General features: G+C 37.9%; 1 protein-coding gene across 1 annotated transcript in view; it reads right to left on the bottom strand.

Moving 5' to 3' along the window:
- LOC120527400 (lysosome membrane protein 2-like) overlaps window positions 1-23929 on the bottom strand; it is a 140802-nt gene that overhangs the window by 93703 nt on the left and 23170 nt on the right. The window contains exons 3-7 of the mRNA XM_039750775.1: window positions 18960-19107; window positions 14372-14563; window positions 14010-14101; window positions 8005-8124; window positions 1084-1262 (exon numbers count right to left, since the gene is read on the bottom strand). Coding sequence (XP_039606709.1) covers window positions 1084-1262; window positions 8005-8124; window positions 14010-14101; window positions 14372-14563; window positions 18960-19107 — 731 coding nt within the window. The remainder of the gene's footprint in view (window positions 1-1083; window positions 1263-8004; window positions 8125-14009; window positions 14102-14371; window positions 14564-18959; window positions 19108-23929) is intronic.

Below are 23929 nucleotides of genomic sequence, written 5' to 3'. Positions count from 1 at the left end.
ATACAACACAAAGAACCTACTATACTAATAAAACAAACCTTTTAAATGATGCATTTACTTTTGTTAATTTAACTTTCACAAACCTGCCTAACCTATTTGAGGTTCTCCGTGTTTTTTTTTCTGTAGGTCAACACAAATTTTTCTCTGTGATCTCAAAATTTTGGTGTTTGAAGTTGAATTTGGGCTGGGTGTTAAGTATGTATGTGTGTGTGAACACATAAATAAAAAGAAAAAAGATTCACTTGACATACTGGTAACTTGCCACAGTACTTACACCAGTAGCTTTTACCCATTCACTGTCTGTGCAGGTCTCTATAAGATTAAGACTGAGGGGTCCAGAACCTTTTCTGGCAGTATGTTACTGATACTAATTTGTTATTTGAATACCAAAATGATTTATAAATAATAACAGAAGATGGCCATGGAATCACCTGGAATGCTATCAGACTTTACTATGACTATATTTAAAAATGGACTGGCATGGTTTATAGACTGTCATTGTCAAGTGTACAGAGTACAGTGACATTCTTACTTACAGTACATGTACTAATCAACATGCTAGACTCATAGTCACTTGTGTCTCCCTAATTCATTTTTCAGTGGTGCAAAGATTAGACCGGATGATTTTTAGATTCAGAGCTCTTGGTTAGAACTTGGTCCTACCTCAATAATTTTCCTGGTTTTCCCTGTGGTGATCGGCAGGAAACATTACTGGACAGGGTGTCAGTCCTTAGCTGGTCCACACACCTAATATACCAGCATTCACACTCATACACACGGTCTAATTTGAAATTGCAGATTAACTTAAACTAAACACATTATGGGATGTAGGAAGAAAAACAAAGTACAAGAATAATAACTATGGCAGATACAGAGCAAACTCCACACAGAGATAATCCAAATACAGGATTTGAATCCGGAACACTGGGTCTGTAAGGCAGAAGAGGTCTAGAATAAATAGCTGATGTCTAAATATTTACTTAAATTCATGCTCCTGCAAAAATGAATTGAGTCACCTATGCCACATTTCACTTTTTTGTTACATTACCTTGTTACTTTTGTACTTTTCATAAGAAACAGTACCTTGCTTGCACTTGGAAACATTCAATAGACCCGATCCCAAGCAATTTCCATCTGGCACACAGAAACCAGCATTAGCAGGATTTATTGATGCATTGGCAAAAACCTCTTTTGGAATAATAAATCTGTAGGCAGGTATTTTGTTTACACTCACTTCTTTTTCAAATGCTGCATAAAGAGATCTGCAAAGGAAAAAAATAAAAAGAGATTTTAAAGTCTAAAGTAAAATAAAGTAAGAAAGCAATTATTTATTTTTAAAATTTCTTGTCTTGGAGTATTTCAACATATTTTTATATGAATCATGGTCACAGAATCAGAATATCCAACATCACTATGGCTATGTTTCCTAAAATTTTCTAGTGGTGCAACTTTACTTTTTATGTGCTTCTAGGAGAGTTTTTAGTTTATTTATGGACAGATATGGAAAGGAGTCCACACAGTACGCCACAATATGTCACATATACTACATAAAACCTGGTTTTACCTCTCTATTATTATAATAGTTGCACAGTGGTCAACAGTAATGCTTTAAAGATCCATTGCCCTGATTCAGATCTTACAGTGGGTATTAACTGTGAGGAGTCAGCATGTTATCCCATGACTTTTACCCTAGAGTTAACTGACCACTTTACATTGGTCTCATGTGGGCGTGTATGAGATTGTGCATGAATAATCCCACTTGGAATGATATTCATTTTAATGCTTCTCCTGGTTTGCACCCAATACTCCTAAGGACAGGCCATCATTCCTTGTGACACTGACCTGCACTGAGAGTATCTGGCAATGGAAGCCTACACAAGGTTACTAGATTGAAATCTTAGCATTGTACTGTACATTTTAAAAGCTGTATTTTATTCTTTTTTCTTACATTATTAGAAAGTTTCCTTTCAAATGTTGTTTGCGAAATGTAAGAAACAATTCTTGTTTTTTTGTATATATCTTGAGCAGTGTTGCCATATTAAATTAAGTAAATTAGCTTTATTACAGACAGTAGTTGCCTCTCACTTTGTTGGAGAAGTGGAGAAGGAATAAGAAATGTATAGTCTTTGGTCCGGACGTGTAGTTTGATCTATACTTTAAAATTTCATTCATTTTAATTTCTGAGGATAATGTCACAGCACTACACTGTAGCAGCACAGCGAGTGTCTCTCGTGCAATTTTAACTTGTAGGTGGTAAAAAGTACAGACATGAATATAATGTTTCACATAAAGTGAGATCAAAAAGCATCTGTCCCTGGACTGTTTACAACTCTAATTTACTTGAAAGCCAATGATTCTAATATAGTAAGTAAACTTTAATTTTTCCAGGCAACAACATCGAAGGAGTAGATAATGCTGAGAAGGCAGAGAATGCCGTTCAAGAACAGTCTTCAAAATTGGGTGAAACTACAGGTCAGAGTAAACAAGTACTAAGAGCAATATGGAGCCAAAATGTTAATTCATTAACTATAACTTCAAATTAGTAACCCTGATCTACTTGACTCCAACTCCAGGGTTTGCAGTGATGCAGTATACTGAATCTCTCGATACTGTGCAAAATCAATTAAATATATTTTCTGGTAATTACAGAGAACTGGCACTTGGCTTTACAGAATTTCCCATTCAACCTAGTACCAAAACTAATAGATCTGTCAGAAACAAAGACACATCATCAATAAGGTTCCCAGAGAATAACAATATCAAATGCTGCAGGAGCCTACAAAATGAAACATGGTCTGGCTTATACTTTTACAGTTAAGTCCGTAGGTGAAAAAGAGGAAAACCTAATTTTTACTAAAAATAGATGAGGCAACAAGCACTAACTTAAAGAGGGTATTAAGCATCTTGGTGAATTACTTGTCTAATGAATCACTGTAGAGCATATTGCTTCTCTAAGGGCCTCTTCAGCTGGCATTCTTTGCCTAGTAAACTGCATGGTGTCTTTAAGTAAAACATCATCTTTTAGAAAAGTCAGGTATCAGTCCTAAAGGATTTTACAAAGCGCTGTGAGTAGAGGAATGTGGGGTTTGACGACAAGACTGTGACAGTGTGCTGTTACGGTCACAATGCTACTAAGCATTTTGACAGCCATTTGAGCATCAAATCTGATTTATACAATGACTTTAAATGATAAGCAGAATTGAGAGAAATATTCAAGGAATTCTGTCTAATACTAGTCAGGAAATTCTCAAATCTAGTAATCTAGCAGAGAAAAAAGCTAGAAAAGCCGATATTAAAAAATCTCCAATGATACATTCATTATTTTTACAATATTTTGGAAAGTAAATGATTTTTGTGGTTTATTTGAGAAGATTACAGAAAGGTAAGTCAAAAACACAAAATAAGACAGTGATGCTGGATTAATCAAATTAAATTCTTATTAATCTTATTTGTATTAAGTTAGATATTCCTGTGGTATAGCAGGTCCACAGCTCAGAAAGAATGGCTGTTTTAAAAAATAAATAATGAATGCTTGGCGTTAGGGAGAGGAGCAGGTGCAAGCAATTGTCTGTGAGGCGGTTGGTTGACTATGGTCTTGCTGGCATATGTGGGTGGTCTGATTGTCTCAATATCAGCCCGGGGCAATGATCAGGCGATCGCACATGCAACCACTCCACAGCCTATAAAAAGGGAAATGTAACATCACAAGGAAAAAAAAGAAAGAAAGGGGAAAAGACCAGAAAACAGAGCAGAGGTTAAAAGATGGGAGAAGAAGCAGGCAAGCAAGAGAACACAAGCCAGTGAAATAAACAGAGGCAGGTGGATAGGAAGCCCTAAGAGAAGCGTGAGGCCATCGCTCAGGAAGGAGGGTGTGGGATGCTCCTGTTGAGCAACTTTGGGAGCAGGAGCGACCATTACGCTCTAGAGGTACTTTCACCGGGTGGAGAGAAAGGCAGCGGTAGAAGAAGAGAGTGCTCACACCGAGTGGAGCCTGGATTGGCGGCGGTTCAGGTGCAGCAGGGCTCGGGGTTGTCCACGGACATCTTGGGATTGGCAGCGGGGATACGGCCAGATAAAATGGGTGTCTGTGTCTGCACCTGTTGGTCGACGTCTCTCCGGGATGCAAGGTCTGAATAAGAGTCGGAGAGGCATCAGTTTTAAAGGAAGGTACCAGGACTTTAAATGAGTTTCCTGCCAGACACTTTTAACCTCATTTTATTAGATTTACTTATTGGATTATAACCTCCACTGGACATGTTCATTTTATGGATTATTTATTTATTAATATTTAGAGTAATGCACTTTATGAACACTGCTTATTGTAATTGTAACCCCCTTGCACCACCCCTCCTTCAATCAGAGTGCAACACCCTGAGCTCTTTATTATGGTGTTGCCACCTCTATTGTTGGCATGCACAATATATGTCACCTTCAGCCTTTGAACACATAACCAAGTCACAGTTACTCCAAATTTAAGTAAAAAAAACTCTCTTTACTTAAATTCAAAATGAGCAGGTTTCCAAACTTGCCATTTTACAAATATATAAACCCATAATAAAACACAAACACTAAATTATTTACAGCTATACATATATCGTCCGCCTGATACTACTGGTGAGCTCACCCTTATCAATTACCACAGTCAGTGAAGTTTTGCGTGGTGGCCAAATAAACAAAACAGAACTGGCCCCTTCACTTGAGGATTTAACCCAAGCCACTTAAAACAAAAAAAAAAAAAAACACAGACCTTGTTTGAATGTACTCTCCTTTATCCTCTGGTACCACCTTTGGGCCTCTCATCTCCCTCTCTCTTGAACAACCTCCTCACTCGCGGTTTGCCAGTGCTGAACTCGTGTCCTGCCGTCTTTCTATTATCTAGGTCACCAAATCGCTCCATCCACCACGTGTCAGGCTCTCTCCTCTCTTGACTCTCTTCGCCTCCTGCAGTGGCACACTTACTTGTCCTTTCCATTGGCTATAGACACCATCTGTTTGATGGTGCACTTTTACACTGTTCCCCTCTTGCTTTCTCCTCTCTGAAATATCTATCGCTTTGGTGCATTGCTTTGTGCATCAGCGTTTTACTAGACTGTTCTTTCTCACTTGTTACAGCATTTCACTACTTTGTATACTTCACGTTCCCTTTAGCGTTCTTCTATCGCTTCTTTCTGTCTAATCAGTTTAGCGCGTTGCTAAAGCTTTCTCTTCTCCCTTTTTCTCCTTTTATGGTTTTAGCGGTTTGCTAAAATTAATTCCTCTTTCTTTTTCCGTCTCGTTTAGGTGTTCTGCCTCCACTGTCCCTCTCTTTCCCTTTTCATTTCGATGTTTTACCTCAAACTGTCCTTTTCTTTTCCCCTTTCTGTTTGCATTTTACCTCAAACTGTCCTTTTCTTTTCCCCTTTCTGTTTTCGGTGTTCTGCCTCAAACTGTCCCTTTTCTTTCCTTCTTGTTTCGGCGTCCTACCTCAACTCGTCCTCTTTTATCCTTCTCACAATTATCTTCCCTGGACTGTCGATAGGGCAATCAGAGGACACTTACATATTAAACTTAACCTTACCCAACCCCCATTTCAGTCAATAAATTTTATTAGCACAAAAGCCGCATTCAGATTTTTTTTTTTTCTTTTTAAACCTTGCCCAGGTTACATAATAAAAGCACTTGAACACTTTTCACCATTCCCTTGCTTCATGTGTGTTTTGTCCTCATCTGTTATTTATCCTTTATATGTTTCATAAAAATAAACTTTTGAGAACCTCACAAAGCAATATGGGGAGAAACGTTCTCTTAAACTGGCCGATTTATCAATAAATAATTTGAAGAACAAGGAAGAATGAGAAAGTAGCAAATTCACTGTGAATAATACTTTGGTGAAATTCACTAATCAACACTATTAGGGACATGTATTAATTTCTAACTGTGACAAATTTTGCCAGGTTTAGGCTTAAATTTTGCCCCCAAAACTAAGTTGTAAACATCAACCTGCCTCATCACGTTAATAGAAGCAAAACACTGGGACAAAATGTTTATTTTCAACTTCTACTAAAGCACAACACAGCTGGCAATGGGGTTTCAGGTCACCTTTTAACTGAGCTTTTAGCTTGGCTCAGCTTTTTCCTCCAGATTGGTCTCTTTCTCTGTTTTTCTCTTTCTCCTTTATGGTTTAATGGCCATCTTCTGGGTTCATCCCAGGTCAGTTGGTTGCCTGTCAAACTTTAGGGGGTATTGGAGAAGCTCGGTTTATGGCCACATTCACATCTTAATGCAAACATCTTTTAGTTGCCATTTATGACATGCAAGTGGGAATGTGACCTAATTAAAACTCCAGCTCACAGGGTAAATTCACCTGACTGAACAACAAACAAAAAAAGAAAGCAGAGGCTAAGGTAATTTTAAGGCTCAGATGAGACTGGACACAGTGCTTTTGGACATAAGTTGCATTTTATTTAAAATGTATTGATTTGTTTGTATAGAAGTAACAAATGGATATATTGTAAACAACACTAATAAAAAATAATTCAGTACTGCTTAAAATGCATATCAGCACAATAATACAGATACAGTGGAACCTCGGTTTACGAGTAACTTGGTTTACAAGTGTTTTGCAAGACGAGCAAAAGTTTTTAATAAATTTGACTTGATAAACGAGTGATGTCTTGCAATACGAGTAGTATGGATACACTTTGTCTGCTGAGCATCATGTGATCACAACTGAGCTGATGGTTCTTCTCTCTCTCTCTTATCTCTCTGCCTCGTCTCTCTCTCCTTATCTCGTTCGCGCGCACATCTCTCTCTCTCTCTTCTCTTGAGGGCAATCGTCTCCTATTCTCCGTCTGAGTCTGTGTGCCTCACCCATATAGTCAACATCCGTACGAGCGTATACTGTTTACTACAGCATTGTGACTGTGACTAACTGTGTGTGTGTGTGTGTGTGTGTGTGTGTGTGCGCTGTGAAGCACGTGTCCCCATCTTGCGCCCCAAAACACGAAGCCGAGTCTCAGTACTTTAACAACACCAGCTTTATTCAGCTTGAAACAGCAACAGCTCTGTTATTTATTGTAGCGGGATCTTTATAATGTTCTTTGTATCACCCATCGACGGCAGGCGCTTATAGCATGTCTGTGATCTTTTTGGATGCGCTTATACGGCAAACTGCTACAGTGCTGGGAGACTGCGATTGCTTTGGGACACTCTTCCTTCCGCGTGTCGTCCCGTTGGGTGGAATCCCACATGAGTTTAGAAACTCACTCGCACCAGCCATGATTCTTTTTAAAGGTAAAGTGCAGGTTAATTTGTTTTATGTATTTTTACTTTATATTTTGTATTAATCATTTTTATATGAATAGTTTTGGGTTGTGTAATGAATCATCTGAGTTTCCATTATTTGTTATGGGGAAATTCACTTTGATATACGAGTGCTTTGGATTGCAAGTACGTTTCCGGAATGAATTATGCTCGCAAACCGAGGTTCCACTGTATAATGAAAAAAATACTGAAATCATTATTTAAATAAATATAAACACGAAAATGTACTTTCACTTTAAATATTGATCGACTTAAAAACAGTGTGTAATATATGTTAACCACATTTAATTTTGTGGCATAAAAGCAGGAAGTTCACAAAAGATATTTGATACATGTTCATAAGCTGAATCATACTGAATTGAAATCAGTTATGGATAGTGAGTGAAGCCTGTATTTAAGAATCATCTTCCTTGACAATGAGGCAATGCAAATGTCAGGATGTGCAGGACTTAGTAATTAATTGTTTCATTTAATTTGTCCATGCAGCGAGTATAAACGTGGTCAATTAACTGTTATAGCACAGGCAAATTAAACACTAAATGAATAATGTAATTAAAATTTGTATTACCACATTTCAAAAGAACAAGGATAATTCCACTGAAGGATGTTAACTAATGCAGTTGTGTACTTCAGAGTTTTCACGGCTACTATAACAATGCTGTATTTATCATGAAGATTCTATGTTACTACTTTCATACTTACCTGCACATATCTGATGAAAAGATGTAAATGGTTTCACTCTTATTTATTAGAGGATGAAAAGAGGATCCATCCGTTCCATTGATCTTGTTACAACTGTCTGAACTCCACCACGTTAAAGAACTGTAATAGAGGGAACATTTTATGAAAAAAACAAAAGGCTAATCTCTTTCCACATTCAATGTTTCCTATATTTTGTGAATTACGAAAGTTTATCCACTGCTTGGTTAAATAGTTTTAAGCTAATAGAATACAAATGTTGGCCATAAAAAATTAATTTTGAATAAATTGATGCAAAACTAATACAAGGATATGTATATTAAGAGTGGAAGCCTGGTTACAAGAGGTTGCCAGAGGGAAGGGCACCACCAGGACGAGGACACCACAAAGCAGGACAAAATCCAATTGGAAGCATTCAAAAATGAAATACAAATACAATACCAGTATGAAAGGTCCTTAACATGTCAGTGTGGGCAACCAGTGAGTAATACACACAATGGTAAAATGCTAAAACAAAGCACTCTAGTCAGGCTACTCTTTAATTTCCATAACCCCACCCATCACGTTACTGTTGTATAATTAATGCAGATTAGCAACAGATCAATTGGATGGAAGAAAATACAGCAAGCACAAAAAAAGGAGGGTCCATAAGAACTGCCAAAACCCTACCCTGACACTTGCCACCTGATTGCACAAGAGTTATAATTGCATAAAACGTCCTTGCTCCAGAGAAGGGGCCTGCAGGGTACTCATTTTTCAGTCTGCTTCCATCTGCTATAGCCAACAAAATTCCATCCAGTTTTCCACCCACTCTCACCCACTTTCTGCCACACCTGAAAAAGTTTCCATTCTGCTCCTCAAAACAGTCTAAATGGATTTTTAAAACCAGAATCTACAAGGGAAAAAAAAAAACTTGCACAAATGTGAGAATAACTTTTTATGACAGTTTACTTCTTTTTCACAATACAATCAGTTTTGATCTATTTATATCATTTAAAAAGAATAAAAAGTAGATAAATAAATGGTTCCCGATTTTTTCCTGGTGATGTTAATAATTGATGATAAATTATAATAGTAAAATAATATATAGTTTATTTTTCATAAATTTTCTCAAGAGATTCATCTACACTCTGACAGCATGCTCATGCCCACAGGAATAAAGACTACACATCTGCTTGCTACTCTTAAATATTAGTTCCCATGATGAAAAAATTATGTTGGGCTCTGGTGGATTTTCACAAGAATGCAGTCTCTACTCTACTACCAAGCATAAAAATGGACCATTTCCACAAGCTAATAAATAATTCTAGCTAAAAAAAAAATACCCACTATTAAAAGTCCCAGTACCTTTTACAAAGTATTTTCTATCTTACATTAGCAATCCCTTTTTCAATAACGTAGGCAAAGTTATATCCTTATTTGGAATATAAAATGCCTTTATCTGAGGAATGGAAGGTAATGGGATTCCAGTGCAAATAATACTGTGGATTTGTCAAAATGCATCTGTCTGGGTTACAAGCTTATAACAAAAAATCTTGTCAACCAAAATTATTTCATTATTGCTTAATGCACTCTTATAAGTAAATCATAAGCAGAGAATTTTTTGCCTCTTCCAAATAATGATAGCTTAATTGACAACTACACAATAAGCATGGCTAGAATAAAAAAATGAAGTAAATGCATAGAATAAATTAAGTTGAATAAGCACTTGAGAAAAATACCTCAAACAATTCTTCTTTCATGAAATGTCAAGTCAATAGATCAATAAAAAAAATTGTGTAATGAGAGGTCTGTGGTACCATGCCTTTTTTCAATAAATAAGTCCCTGGAAATTCAGGCTCCAACTGGGTGTAGGTGTGTGTGAGCACACTTTGCTTCAAGGCTGACTGGGGTGCTTAGCTGATCAAGCATACATGCGTGAATGCAAGCAGATCAGTCAGGTGTTCCTTTTACACCTCATAATGCATCATACCTGAACCATTCAGGCAGAATAAAAAGGAGCCTACAGGAAAGAGGGAGAGGAAAAGAAATAGAACAGGAAGAGAAAAGCAAGATGGAGGTTAAAGAGAATCGAGAGAAGGCCAGGAACAGGATGGAGCCGGTGTGAAATAGAGTGGAAGCAGGTGGATGGAAAAGTGATTCAAGGGAAAAGGTGTATGGCAGACACTCGTGAGCAGGCTGAGGGTTGCTCCTGCTGAGCAGAGTGGGCCAGAGGTGGATTTAATGATTTTAGGGCCTAAGGCAAATACAGGAATGGGGCCCTCATAGATCCCATTGATCGCACTTTTCCATACTTATTAATGTAAAGCAGGGGTGGGCAAACTTTTAAGGAAGTGGGACAAACTGTTAATAATGACACATGCAGTAGGCCAAATAAAATATAGGTATGTCTCTGAACCTAGGGAACCTATGTTAGTATCAAACATGAACTTTAAAAATAATTGTTCTAAAAATGGTTTGATTTCTAAAGCTTTTTATTAAAAGCTATTAAGGGCAATGCTCAAACGCTAATCATTAACAGTAATATTATGCCATTGTTCTGTCATGAACATGAAGCTGCTTGCTTCTGAACAAATGATTACTATCAAATGAAATGTTGGATGTTGCAACAACTATTTGCCAAGATGGATATCTGTTAGTATGCCTCTATATATGCTTTCAGTAATTTAATTTGTTAAAAGACCTGAACACTATTGAAATTGATGCCTCATAATGATGCCATGTTTGCAAAGCCTTGGAAAAAATACCTAAGCAATGTGTAGTGTGTAGAAATCATAAGAAGAAACTTTATTAAGCTTATTTTGAATTTGATCTGTTATTTTCACTTGCAAAACATTTGGCATGTTGTCCACATTAACAGCAAAAGGAGATGAAAACGTTGGAAAATTTGTCTTGCATGCCCCAAAGTCCTGAAATCAAAACTGAAATTCACGACAAAGAATGGCAATTTAAGCTGCATGCCTGGAAAGTACAGGAATAATCCATTTCTATAGATCTGATTTAACCTTCTTTATTCACATTTGTAAAACAGTGCTCTTTTTGCTAATTTATGCACAGAGCCACAGTGACAGCTGAAGTTCCGCTTTCAGGGTGCAGCTACCAATGAAATCCATTGTTAATAAAAATCTCTATTTGCAATTTTTTAAAAATTAGCATGCAAGACAACGGCAAGCAACCAGCTAAAAACATCAACATGTATCCCTCTGCAGACTATTCCTGTTCCTATGGGTAAAGCTTGGTTTCTTTGGATGGCACTGCTTGGCAACTTAACTACATTTACATCAGCAAAACGCAGCAACATTTTGTTAATGCAACCTCATGAGGTATGGAATATTAAGATACTTTTACTAGCAGTCCGCGGCTTATTTGCACCTCTTTCACAGGTCATACTATACCCACCCCTGATTGTACAAGGGGAATCTTTCAATATTACCATCAGAAGTGTATGACGTGGTGGTGGGTGTTTGATACTCCGACAGTGGCAGCACATTATCCAATTCTTTATTTTCTCTTTGGCTATTGCATACGTTGCAACATATTAAAGGGGCCCTCTAAAAATTATCTAGTATCAAGCTGTTTTGCTGTTTCAATCAAAAAGAAATTATCTTTGGTAGCTTTGCATAACTGTTTTGCTTTCTTTCTTGTTTTTGTTTTACTGCTCCACTTGGGTAACTCGGTTTCATTTTTAAGTCATTAACATCTTTTTGTATTACATACAGTACTGATACTTAATTGAACCAGCTATACTACAAACCTCTTTTCTTAAGCCATGTTGTATGTTTACTCTTTCAGGCTTCACTTCCAACTGCATAGCAGTGTGGCAGTAACATGGAATAATCTACAGTATTGTAGTCTGGAATGAACAGGAGAGTCCCACATTGAAAGAAGACAACTGAAAATAATAACTATAACCACAAATTTAACATGATTGAAATAAAAAAAAGTGCATAAATGCATTTTATCACGAGGCCCTATTCACTTGCCTACCCCTGCCACCCCTGACCTCAGAGCTGGAGTGACCAAAACCACTACAGGAGGACTTCCCCCTAAGGCAGGGGAATGGCAGCGGCAGTCAGAGGAAGTAAAGCTCAGTTTGGTGCCCTGCACATGCCAATGGACTGGCAACAGGCCTGAGTGTGATCTGCTATCAGGCAATTTAATGCTTTCACCTGATGTACGTGTTACTTTTTATTTATTTATCTATTTATTTGTTTATTTGATAGATTGATTGGATGTTATTATCTGTGCTGTGAGTCTGTATTCTTGTTTTTATTTTTCTGCTGCTGATGAATTTGAACTTCCCCATTGGATTAATAAAGTTTATCTAATCTAATTTTCGAGAAACATGCCTATCGTGATGCGTTCCCAATATATTTCAGAGTATCTCTAATTTAGTTTTCTTTCACCTGTGTTTAGCTTTCCTATAGACTTTTTTAACTGACAAATGTCTACAGATCTGCATGGTACACTTATAACTTATTCAGGGACCACTGCATCTAGAACATTCTGTGCCGCTGTATTAAAGTCACATAAAAGTTCCTTTACAGAAGAACCAACTACTTTCCCTTAATATATTCTGAGAATTCTGTAACTTCCCCTATTTCATTTCTCTTCTTTATGCTAAGGGGTAGTGTGATGGTGCAGGTCGGCGCCAAACAATCGGTTGCACCCTGGGAGTCTCTTGAACCTGCCACCGTTGATTACATAACCAAGAGATGATCCAACAGATGAGGACACAACACACAAACACATCATGGAGTAGGTGATACTGTGCCAGTGCTTTTACTAAAACAATCAAAAGCAGTGTCCAAATAAATAGTGCAATACTCTTGCCCAATAAATAAATAATCCAATGAAAATGAGTGTCTGTGGAGGTTAAAAATCCCAATAAATAAATCCATTAAAAGCAAGGTTAAAAATATAGGCAGGAAACTGTCCTTATAATATTCTGATCCCTGGTGCCTTCCTTATAAAACTGACATCTCTCTGTCTTACACTGATCAGGTCTTGCAGCACAGAGAGATGTCAACCAACAGGCAAAGACAACCTTTTATTACAGCCCGTGTCCCCACTGCCAATCCCATAGCATTCCATGGGGAGCCGCCAGGACCTCCTCTGCTCACACCATTGCATATTGCTGGCTTCTCCTGACAAAAGTGTGCTGTACTTCCACCCACTCCATTCCTGTCCACCTCCCTCCTTCTGTTTTGCACCAGCTCCCGCTCACTCTTGCCTTACTCTCTCCTTCCTTTAACCTCCATTCTTCTTTCTTTCTGTCCTTTTTATTCTCTTTTTTATTTCATTTCTCATTTTTCTTGTGCCAGGTCTCCCTTTTATGCCTCCATGAGGACAGCACTCCAATTGCACACAGCAGAAGGCCAATGAAGCAGTTGAGATGGACCGCACCCTCACATGCAGACAACATTATTGTCTGTTTTTACCTGCATTTTTATTACTCTTTAATTTAATATTGTTTTTTGTATCAGTATGCTGCTGCTGGATTATGTGAATTTCCCCTTGGGATTAATAAAGTATCTATCTATCTCGCCTCAATTACTTCACCAACCTCCCGCAGCTGTGCAAGCAAGCAAACCCATGGAGATTGAGCCAGCCATTCAATTATTTATTTATTTAAAAATTGGCCGCCTTTTTCTGAACCATGGACCCGGTATACCACAGGCAGTACCTGGTATTGTTTTTTTTTGTTGTGATCTACCAGCCACTTTGGAGTACAGCTGACTGAGGATAGTGAAATCTGGACAAAAATCCTTTTGACTCTCTTTCAAAAACGTGTAAATGTAATTAATTCTTTGCAAATACTACAGTATTGATTTTCTCCAACATTATAATGTGTTTTTGTTGCATATATTTTATGTTAAATTCTAAAAGTGCGTAATGAATGGAATTGAGTCCATGTCAATGTACATGAAAATGAAGTGTATTTACAGTATAACACAGCAAAGCAAAAAGAATATTGTTCTAAATGTATCACAGTGACTTTGTCATACCTTTTGTTCTGCCATTCAATAATTCTAGCAAAGTCTCGAAAATCATTTTCTCCAGTAAGAAACGTATATGTCCCATCATCTGTGGCATTTGCCTGTACATTAAAAAAATGTAATGGATTAATTTAATTTAAATGGGAATGCTAAGATTTGATTTCTAGTCCTATACATTGACATACCAAGGTTACAAGATCAGCAACTGCAGTTGTAAAGTTTAACCTACCCTCCAAGTAGAGGTTCTGTAATCTGACATTGGCTTAAACCAATACAAGATATTTTTATCTGTAACATATAAACCTTTCTGCAAATAATGCATTTTTCAAATTCAAAATAATAAACACCACAGAAATCCACAAGAAACTTACCTTATAAAAAAATCCAAAGTATTCCTCAACAGTAGGCAAAAACTTATGAACAGCAGATAGCAAAGGATCCTTATAGCCCCAGAGGAACTCTTTTACAGTCTTAGTTACAAACAATCCATCATTTATGGATTTCATGTAAGATGAAATTAAATTGGCAAATACGCTATTACTCTTAAATTTTTCCATCAATGTCTGAAAAATAAAACAAAAATTCAATTTAATACAAAAAAGTCATAAATGTTATGCAAAATATTAATATGACTTAAACAAAAGGTAACAAATAGATATCGTACCTTTGTTTTTATGATTTCCAAGAAAATCTATGAATTATAAATAAACCTTTATGACTCTGTGTTATTACATAGTGAGTAACAAGGCTGTATCTTCCATTTAAGTGAACTCGGAGATCATGTAAAAATTTAGAGGTGACACTTTTCTAATGAAACAACTGTTCGGCTCTCCTTAACCTATTATATTGTTTTATATTACATCCACATACTACCAATATTTCGGCTTAATATTTTATGACATACACAAGCCCTTTATATGCAATCTCCGAAACCTGTTTTTAATAGAGGCTCTTTTAATGATGAATGTCATGGTTTCTTTATTTTCATGTTAAATGTGATCACTATATGTTTCTGACTCGAAAAGTAGTTTGCAGTTGTTGTGTTCTATCACTAGTGCATTTACTTTCTTTAATCAACACATAAGTTAATGCAGATGTAATCAGATTGCAAATTATTACGCTTGTCACAATTGCCATTCCATTTCAACTCTATACACTGACTACGGAAATCTACATGAGCCCTCTATGGGTGCTTTTCCAGATCCCATGATGCAATACAATTTGCTTTACAAAAGCCCTGTTTACACTGAATGTCCTTTTTTGTAATTCATAGTTTTACTTTTTTCAGTATGGTTTGCCTTTCAGTAAGTGTATTCTTTATTTTGTTTTGTATCCATATTTCAACATTGGGTTGATGCAGATTTTGTATACGTGCATAAGATGTTGGCTTCAGTTATGTCCCTTATCTTGCAAGTACATTGCATTTCCAGTTCTGGTAGCTTTAGAATGATCATTTATGTGTGAATCCTCACAATATAACAATCACAAATACCCCAAGGCTAGAGTTCTGCCTAATTTGACATTTTCTGAATTGCATGTTTAATACCAAGATTATTTGCCCGTTTTATGAATAACTAGCAAAATACCCAGGCTTCGCAGCGGAGAAGTAGTGTGTTAAAGAAGTAATGAAAAAGAAAAGAAAACATTTTGAAAATAACGTAACATGATTGTCAATGTAATTGTTTTGTCACTGTTGTGAGTGATGAGTGTTGCTGTCATATATATATATATATATATATATATATATATATATATATATATATATATATATATACACACACAATGGTGTGAAAAACTATTTGCCCCCTTCCTGATTTCTTATTCTTTTGCATGTTTGTCACACAAAATGTTTCTGATCATCAAACACATTTAACCATTAGTCAAATATAACACAAGTAAACACAAAATTCAGTTTTTAAATGATGGTTTTTATTATTTAGGGAGAAAAAATCCAAACCTACATGGCCCTGTGTGAAAAAGTAATTGCCCCCTGAACCTAATAACTGGTTGGGCCACCCTTGACAGCAATAACTGCAATCAAGCGTTTGCGATAACTTGCAATGAGTCTTTTACAGCTCTGGAGGAATTTTGGCCCACTCGTCTTTGCAGAATTGTTGTAATTCAGCTTTATTTGAGGGTTTTCTAGCATGAACCGCCTTTTTAAGGTCATGCCATAGCATCTCAATTGGATTCAGGTCAGGACTTTGACTAGGCCACTCCAAAGTCTTCATTTTGTTTTTCTTCAGCCATTCAGAGGTGGATTTGCTGGTGTGTTTTCGTCATTGTCCTGTTGCAGCACCCAAGATCGCTTCAGCTTGAGTTGACGAACAGATGGCCGGACATTCTCCTTCAGGATTTTTTGGTAGACAGTACCAGTAGGATGGTTCCATCTATCACAGTAAGTCTTCCAGGTCCTGAAGCTGCAAAACAACCCCAGACCATCACACTACCACCACCATATTTTACTGTTGGTATGATGTTCTTTTTCTGAAATGCTGTGTTCCTTTTATGCCAGATGTAACGGGACATTTGCCTTCCAAAAAGTTCAACTTTTGTCTCATCAGTCCACAAGGTATTTTCCCAAAAGTCTTGGCAATCATTGAGATGTTTTTTAGCAAAATTGAGACGAGCCCTAATGTTCATTTTGCTTAACAGTGGTTTGCGTCTTGGAAATCTGCCATGCAGGCCGTTTTTGCCCAGTTTCTTTCTTATGGTGGAGTCGTGAACACTAACCTTAATTGAGGCAAGTGAGGCCTGCAGTTCTTTAGACGTTGTCCTGGGGTCTTTTGTGACCTCTCAGATGAGTCGTCTCTGCGCTCTTGGGGTAATTTTGGTCGGCCGGCCACTCCTGGGAAGGTTCACCACTGTTCCATGTTTTTGCCATTTGTGGATAATGGCTCTCACTGTGGTTCGCTGGAGTCCCAAAGCTTTAGAAATGGCTTTATAACCTTTACCAGACTGATAGATCTCAATTACTTCTGTTCTCATTTGTTCCTGAATTTACCTCCCATCGGTTTTTAAAGGCTCTATTTTCAGAATCAACTTTTCTCTTCGGCATCGTGTGGGCTAGCTTCGCAATAACTTGCAGCATCATAAGCTAAACTTGATTAACGCGGTAAGTGTTCGGTAAGGCAGCTGAAGCGCTGCATCATGGGATCTGTAGTTTATTGTGTTACCAGCGCTTCATATCCCAGGGCCATTAATAACAATAATACAGTATATAAAATGATCTCACGGGCCGGATATACAGTAATTACACGCCGGGCCGGATGTGGCCCGCGGGCCTTGAGTTTGACACATATGGACTAAATAGAACTTGAAAAGATATATTTTTTTGAATGTGATCACGCAATTCAGATCGAGTTGACGCGCACTACAGGACATCGAGCCCGAGTGCTATTGTGGTTTCGCCTGCGTGCCTCAATAAGTCACCTTCCCCTCGCTCTTACTTTTTTACCGATCATCTAATGAATACACAATTCGTTTCTTACTGCATCAATAAACAGCTCGTCTTCCTCTTTATCTGGGATGTGACACACTGCATGCACAGGTTTTTTTTTTTTTTACACTGTGTTCCTTTAGCGGGACATTGACTTTTTCCACCGTGTGCTTTGTTTCCTTAGTAGTTGCACTTATGAATATGCTTGTATGTATCACACGCTTCAAATTTTTTTGCTGCCTTCTCAATTGTGTAATTCGTTTTTTGTTCAGCACTCTTTGGAACTGTTGCTTTTTGTCTGTGCACTGCGTCATTTCACGTGAGCCACTCGGTGTACATGCATCGAAGGTTTCCAGCTGTGCTGGTGCCATCTCGTGCGATGTCCATGGCTATATTTAATGTTAGCTAAGACTCCGGCACTTAAAAGTTTCTCTCGCAGTTTCGCCGAGTTTGTGCCAAACTCCACCCTGACCATCTCATCTTCCTCTGCATAAGCACAATCCTTCACCCGTGAATATTTAGCGTCAGTGTTTCTATTGGATTGCCGCTGACGGACGGCCTTATATGGGCAGGCACTGAATTACATGGGAGGCGTAACTCAGCCTCCCACGGGCATCGAGCAGAAGTCTATTATAGTATATGGACGAAAAAATAGGTTCCAGTTATGACCATTACGTGTAGAATTTCAAAATGAAACCTGCCCAACTTTTGTAAGTAAGCTGTAAGGAATGAGCCTGCCAAATTTCAGCCTTCTACCTACGGGAAGTTGGAGAATTAGTGATGAGTCAGTGAGTGAGTGAGTGAGTGCTTTGCCTTTTATTAGTATAGATACTGCTATCATTACATATTAACATGAATAATTTCTTAAATTATTGAAAATTATTGAAAACCCCAATCATCCAATGTAGCAGTATTTTGTATGTTTTATACAGTATAATGTACTGTATATAAACCACTATATATAAAAAGGTACTCTATATATGTCCTTATGATTCATATAATTCTCAGCAATCTTATCAGTGTGACAGTCACTGCTCCTTTTACCTTTAGAAAAATTAGACATTTTCTTTCCTTGTTTAACTCGTTGTTGTTGTTTGTTATAATATAATAATAATATATATTTTTTTTAATTTGTTGAACTTATGTAAAAAAAAGCTAAATTTCCCCTTGTGGAAATATAAAGTTTTCTCTATCAATCTAACTAATTCATGTGACTTTGGTAGACTTGCCATTTTAATAGTTCATTATAATCCATTTAAACTACAAGATTACAAACAAAATATTATATAGGTAATATTATATCAAATGGTAAAACAGCAATAATCCTACATTTACAAAACTCATGTAATCGAAATGGTCATATGTTTGGGTAGCCAGGTTGGAGGTTTGGGTGTATTGTAGTTTGGAGGACACCATTTACAGTTTCATCTAGGGCAGCATAAATACTAGACGAGCCCTGCATAATGATGTAATAAAGCATATGATGCTAAAAATAAAAATATGGATAAAAAGAAACTTACAACAGCTGGAACATTGACAGTTCTGATGAAGTCATCATCTCCTTCTGATACAGACATCTCTGGGACAAAAACATAAGTCTTCTTGGAGTTGGCTGATACTTTGGTATTATTGTCCAAAAAGTCTACATTTTCTTTTATTCTAAACTCTCTAAAAGTACAAAAAAATACATGAGGGAAAGACCAAAGTACAAGAATAAAAGCCATAAAAAAGTTGGATGTGTGACATCAAGGAAGACAGCAAAGAAATAAACTAGTACTATTATAAAAACATTCACATATACAGTACATACATACAAACATAATTTTATATATATACTAGCAAAATACCAGCGCTTCGCAGCGGAGAAGTAGTGTGTTAATGAAGTTATAAAAAAGAAAAGGAAACATTTTAAAAATTTTGTAACATGATTGTCAATGTAATTGTTTTGTCACTGTTATGAGTGTTGCAGTCATCAAGGATTTGATTATCATTTCTTTCAATCAGGTTCGTATTTGGAGGGCATGTTGTGTTCAAATTACATTCGGTGTTTGCCAACCGTTGTAAAGATAACAGGTTTCATTCATCGAAGTGTTCACTACCCAAGTCGCTTCTCGTGAATCAAAGATGTTTAACAGGCATTCCCGGTATTAACTTGTTGATCTGCCTGCGAATATTTAGCGGCAGCGTGTCTATGCACTTGTGGATTTGCCTGTGAGTATTTAGCAACAGCGTGTCTATTAACTTGTGGATTTTTCTAAGAGTATTTGGCGGCAGCGTCACAAAGTTGCTTCCGTCTAGCTGCATCAGAAAATGTACCACAACGTCTGACACGCCTCCATTTTACTGTTTTCTCACAGCTTGGATTGCTTCTGTCATAATCGGTTTGAGTTTCATGGTTTGTTTCAATTACATTAGTATTTGCAGGACTTGTGTTGAAGTGACATTCAGCATCTGTCAAGCGTTGTATGCATATAACTGGCTTCATCAATTACTTCGCATCCAGCTTTTGAGAGTTTAAACATTCATAAACATCAAAGTGTCCACTACTCAAATCGTCACCTGTGAATCGAAGATGTTTAAGAGGCATTGTCAGTTCTCCAAAGGTGTAAAATATTTGGCCATTTCAGTACACTTGAAAGCGACAACCGAACAATTCAGCGGCAGCCATCAACTCACATGCAAAAGCATAGATGAAGGACTTAAGCATTTCACTCTTATAGTGCTCCTGTGCAGTATAATTATCTCCTGTACCGTCATCAGTCCACACCTTGAACCTGTCCCAGTCATTCAATACATAAGACACAATGTTCCTCCGGATATCAAGAGTGAGCCTGATATGGCCACGCAATATGTAACACAGAGAATGTAAAAGGCAGGCAGCATCTCCGGGCATGGAAACCATTCGGTAAGTGTCAATGTAATTGTCGTAGGCTTATTTTAGTATTGAGAATGATGAGTATGATTGTAAATGTTGTGTATGAGAAATACACATTTTTAGGATGTAAGGATCTCTTTGTACATAATGCTTGTAGTTCTGCCCTCAGGCTGTAAAATGTCTGCTGAGCTTACTCTTGAGCATGCAACGTACAGTTGGCCATGTGAGAAGCAATCTTGTTTCAAGTCAATACCAACCTTTTTTAGAGCCTGGCCCTGTGACTCATTTATTGTCATTGCGAAGCAGACCCCTACTGGAAATTGGAGGCGTTTGAATTGGAATGGGAGGTCAGTGGGTATGAGAGGGAAGGCGAGGAATAAATACAGTCTTCTCTGAGCCTGTTTCAGTGAAAACAGTTGCCTCAATGAGGTTCTTGTGCAGAGATTCGATCTAAAGTCTGGTGCCATTACAAAGTTTTGGTGGTTGTAAGTTTCGTAGTAAAGCGATGGAGTAAACGAAAAGGCAGGAGTCACCAGCAGGCAGATGTGAAGCAAGGTGAACAATAACAGGCTTGAAGCGGTGGAGTAAAGAAAAAGGGAGCAGTGAGCACAAACAGCTGAGGACAGTAAGGAAGCGAGTGAGGTGGCTCATCAGCACGGAATGTCGTTAATGTATATAGTCATGGAGCCAACCATGTGGTAGGTGTGTGGACAGCGGCCGTGTGGAAAAAGGAACGGGGACTGGGGGTGGCCCTTGTGTGTGAAATAAAACCTCTTTTAATGGAAATAAGGAATGAAACCGCCAAAAGGAGAGCTCAGTTCCTAAACTTCCTTAAGGCATAATGGTGAGAACCGCCAAAAAGAAGACATTATTTTCAAAAGTTCATTACGGGGCACAACACGAAATGAAACATACTTAAACTTTGTAAGTACAGTGTAAAGGATGAGCATGGGTAAATTGGAAGTAGCAGAAATAGTAAGGAGGGGTTTCCCCTATCTATATATACAGTTTTGGGGGTACAGCCGTTTTCCCCCCTTGGGTGTTGTAATAGGACATGAAACATACCTAACTTTTATAAGTACACTGCAAGGAATAAGCACGCAAAATTTCAGCTTCCCACATATATGAAAAGTGGGAGAATTAGTGATGAGTCAGTGAGGGCTTTGCCTTTTATACAGTATGTGTAGATAGCAAAATACCCGCGCAGCAGAGAAGTAGTGTGTTAAAGAAGTTATGAAAAAGAAAAGGAAACATTTTAAAAATAACATAACCAGCAGTAAAGCAAGGAAGACTCCATAATAAGGACGGCTGGGTGCACGCAGAAGGGGTGCCTGCTAACCTAAAATGGGATATTCGGAGCTGACGGCTTTACTTGTCTATTGTGGAGCAGGCGTCGGCCATGGATGGACGCTAACGCCGAGTCACCCGGGTGAGACGGACTTCATTCTTCAATAAAGGAACTGTCGGTAAGCTGGTAAGACCGCTTCTTTACATGTAAATTAAGTAAACGTGTCCGTGGCGCACATCAGGATTTGTCACTGGATTCACTGCAGACTTTCCAGGCCGTGTGATTAGAAACTTTTAAAAGAAAGTTCAGATAAAGGACTGGGGAATGTGTGGGGATTGTGTGTGTCTGGGTGTCTAATTTATATGTGTATATAGTTGTAACATAGGTTATGTACATGTGAATATATTTGCGCCATTTATAAATAAGATATTCTTTCCGTTTCTTTACCTTGCTTTCTTGCATTCTTTCGTTTTCGGCAGCGTCTATATGAAGTTGTGGATTTGCCTGAGAGTATAATAAAGGAACTGTCGCCGAGCTGGTGAGAGCGCTTCTTGACATGTAAATTAAGTAAACATGTGCGCCTTTTTACTGTTTCCTCACAGCTTGGAGTGCTGCTGACAGATGACCTTATATAGGCAGGCAGTCAATTACGTGGGAGACATGGGGATGGAGGACGCAGTATAGGCAGGCAGCCAACTACGTGGGGGGCATGGTGATGGGGGATGCAACTCCGCCTCACACGGCGACCGAGCTGCAGGCTATGGCTGTATATATGTACATAAGTAGTATTCAGTTATGACTGTGACGCATAGAATTTCTAAATGAAACCTGCTTAACTTTTGTAAGTAGCCTGTAAGGAATGAGCCTGCCAAATTTCAGCCTTCTACCTACACGGGAAGTTAGAGAATTAGTGATGAGTGAGTCAGTGAGGACTTTGCCTTTTATTAGTATAGATATATCATATATATTTATATATATATATATAATATTTTATACTGTATATACTGACTATTTTATACTGTATATACTGAATATTTTATACTGTATATACTGATATACTTACACATATACATGCACACACTGACTCATTCATATAATTATATATACATACCCATAAACAATACATACACATATACAGTGGTGTGAAAAACTATTTGCCCCTTCCTGATTTCTTATTCTTTTGCATGTTTGTCACACAAAATGTTTCTGATCATCAAACACATTTAACCATTAGTCAAATATAACACAAGTAAACACAAAATGCAGTTTTAAATGATGGTTTTATTATTTAGGGAGAAAAAATCCAAACCTACATGGCCCTGTGTGAAAAAGTAATTGCCCCTGAACCTAATAACTGGTTGGGCCACCCTTAGCAGCAATAACTGCAATCAAGCGTTTGCGATAACTTGCAATGAGTCTTTTACAGCACTCTGGAGGAATTTTGGCCCACTCATCTTTGCAGAATTGTTGTAATTCAGCTTTATTTGAGGGTTTTCTAGCATGAACCGCCTTTTAAGGTCATGCCATAGCATCTCAATTGGATTCAGGTCAGGACTTTGACTAGGCCACTCCAAAGTCTTCATTTTGTTTTCTTCAGCCATTCAGAGGTGGATTTGCTGGTGTGTTTTGGGTCATTGTCCTGTTGCAGCACCCAAGATCGCTTCAGCTTGAGTTGACGAACAGATGGCCAGACATTCTCCTTTAGGATTTTTTGGTAGACAGTAGAATTCATGGTTCCATCTATAACAGCAAGCCTTCCAGGTCCTGAAGCAGCAAAACAAGCCCAGACCATCACACTACCACCACCATATTTTACTGTTGGTATGATGTTCTTTTCTGAAATGCTGTGTTCCTTTTCGCCAGATGTAGCGGGACATTTGCCTTCCAAAAGTTCAACTTTTGTCTCGTCAGTCCACAAGGTATTTTCCCAAAAGTCTTGGCAATCATTGAGATGTTTCTTAGCAAAATTGAGGCGAGCCCTAATGTTCTTTTTGCTTAACAGTGGTTTGCGTCTTGGAAATCTGCCATGCAGACAGTTTTTGCCCAGTCTCTTTCTTATGGTGGAGTCGTGAACACTGACCTTAATTGAGGCAAGCGAGGCCTGCAGTTCTTTAGATGTTGTCCTGGGGTCTTTTGTGACCTCTTGGATGAGTCATCTCTGCGCTCTTGGGGTAATTTTGGTCGGCAGGCCACTCCTGAGAAGGTTCACCACTGTTCCTTGTTTTTGCCATTTGTGGATAATGGCTCTCACTGTGGTTCGCTGGAGTCCCAAAGCTTTAGAAATGGCTTTATAACCTTTACCAGACTGATAGATCTCAATTACTTCT

Source organism: Polypterus senegalus, chromosome 4 (genome assembly GCF_016835505.1).
Source record: "Polypterus senegalus isolate Bchr_013 chromosome 4, ASM1683550v1, whole genome shotgun sequence".
Classification (NCBI taxonomy): domain Eukaryota; kingdom Metazoa; phylum Chordata; class Cladistia; order Polypteriformes; family Polypteridae; genus Polypterus; species Polypterus senegalus.
Note: the sequence above shows the minus strand (reverse complement) of the source record. Positions and strands in the feature narration are given on the sequence as shown.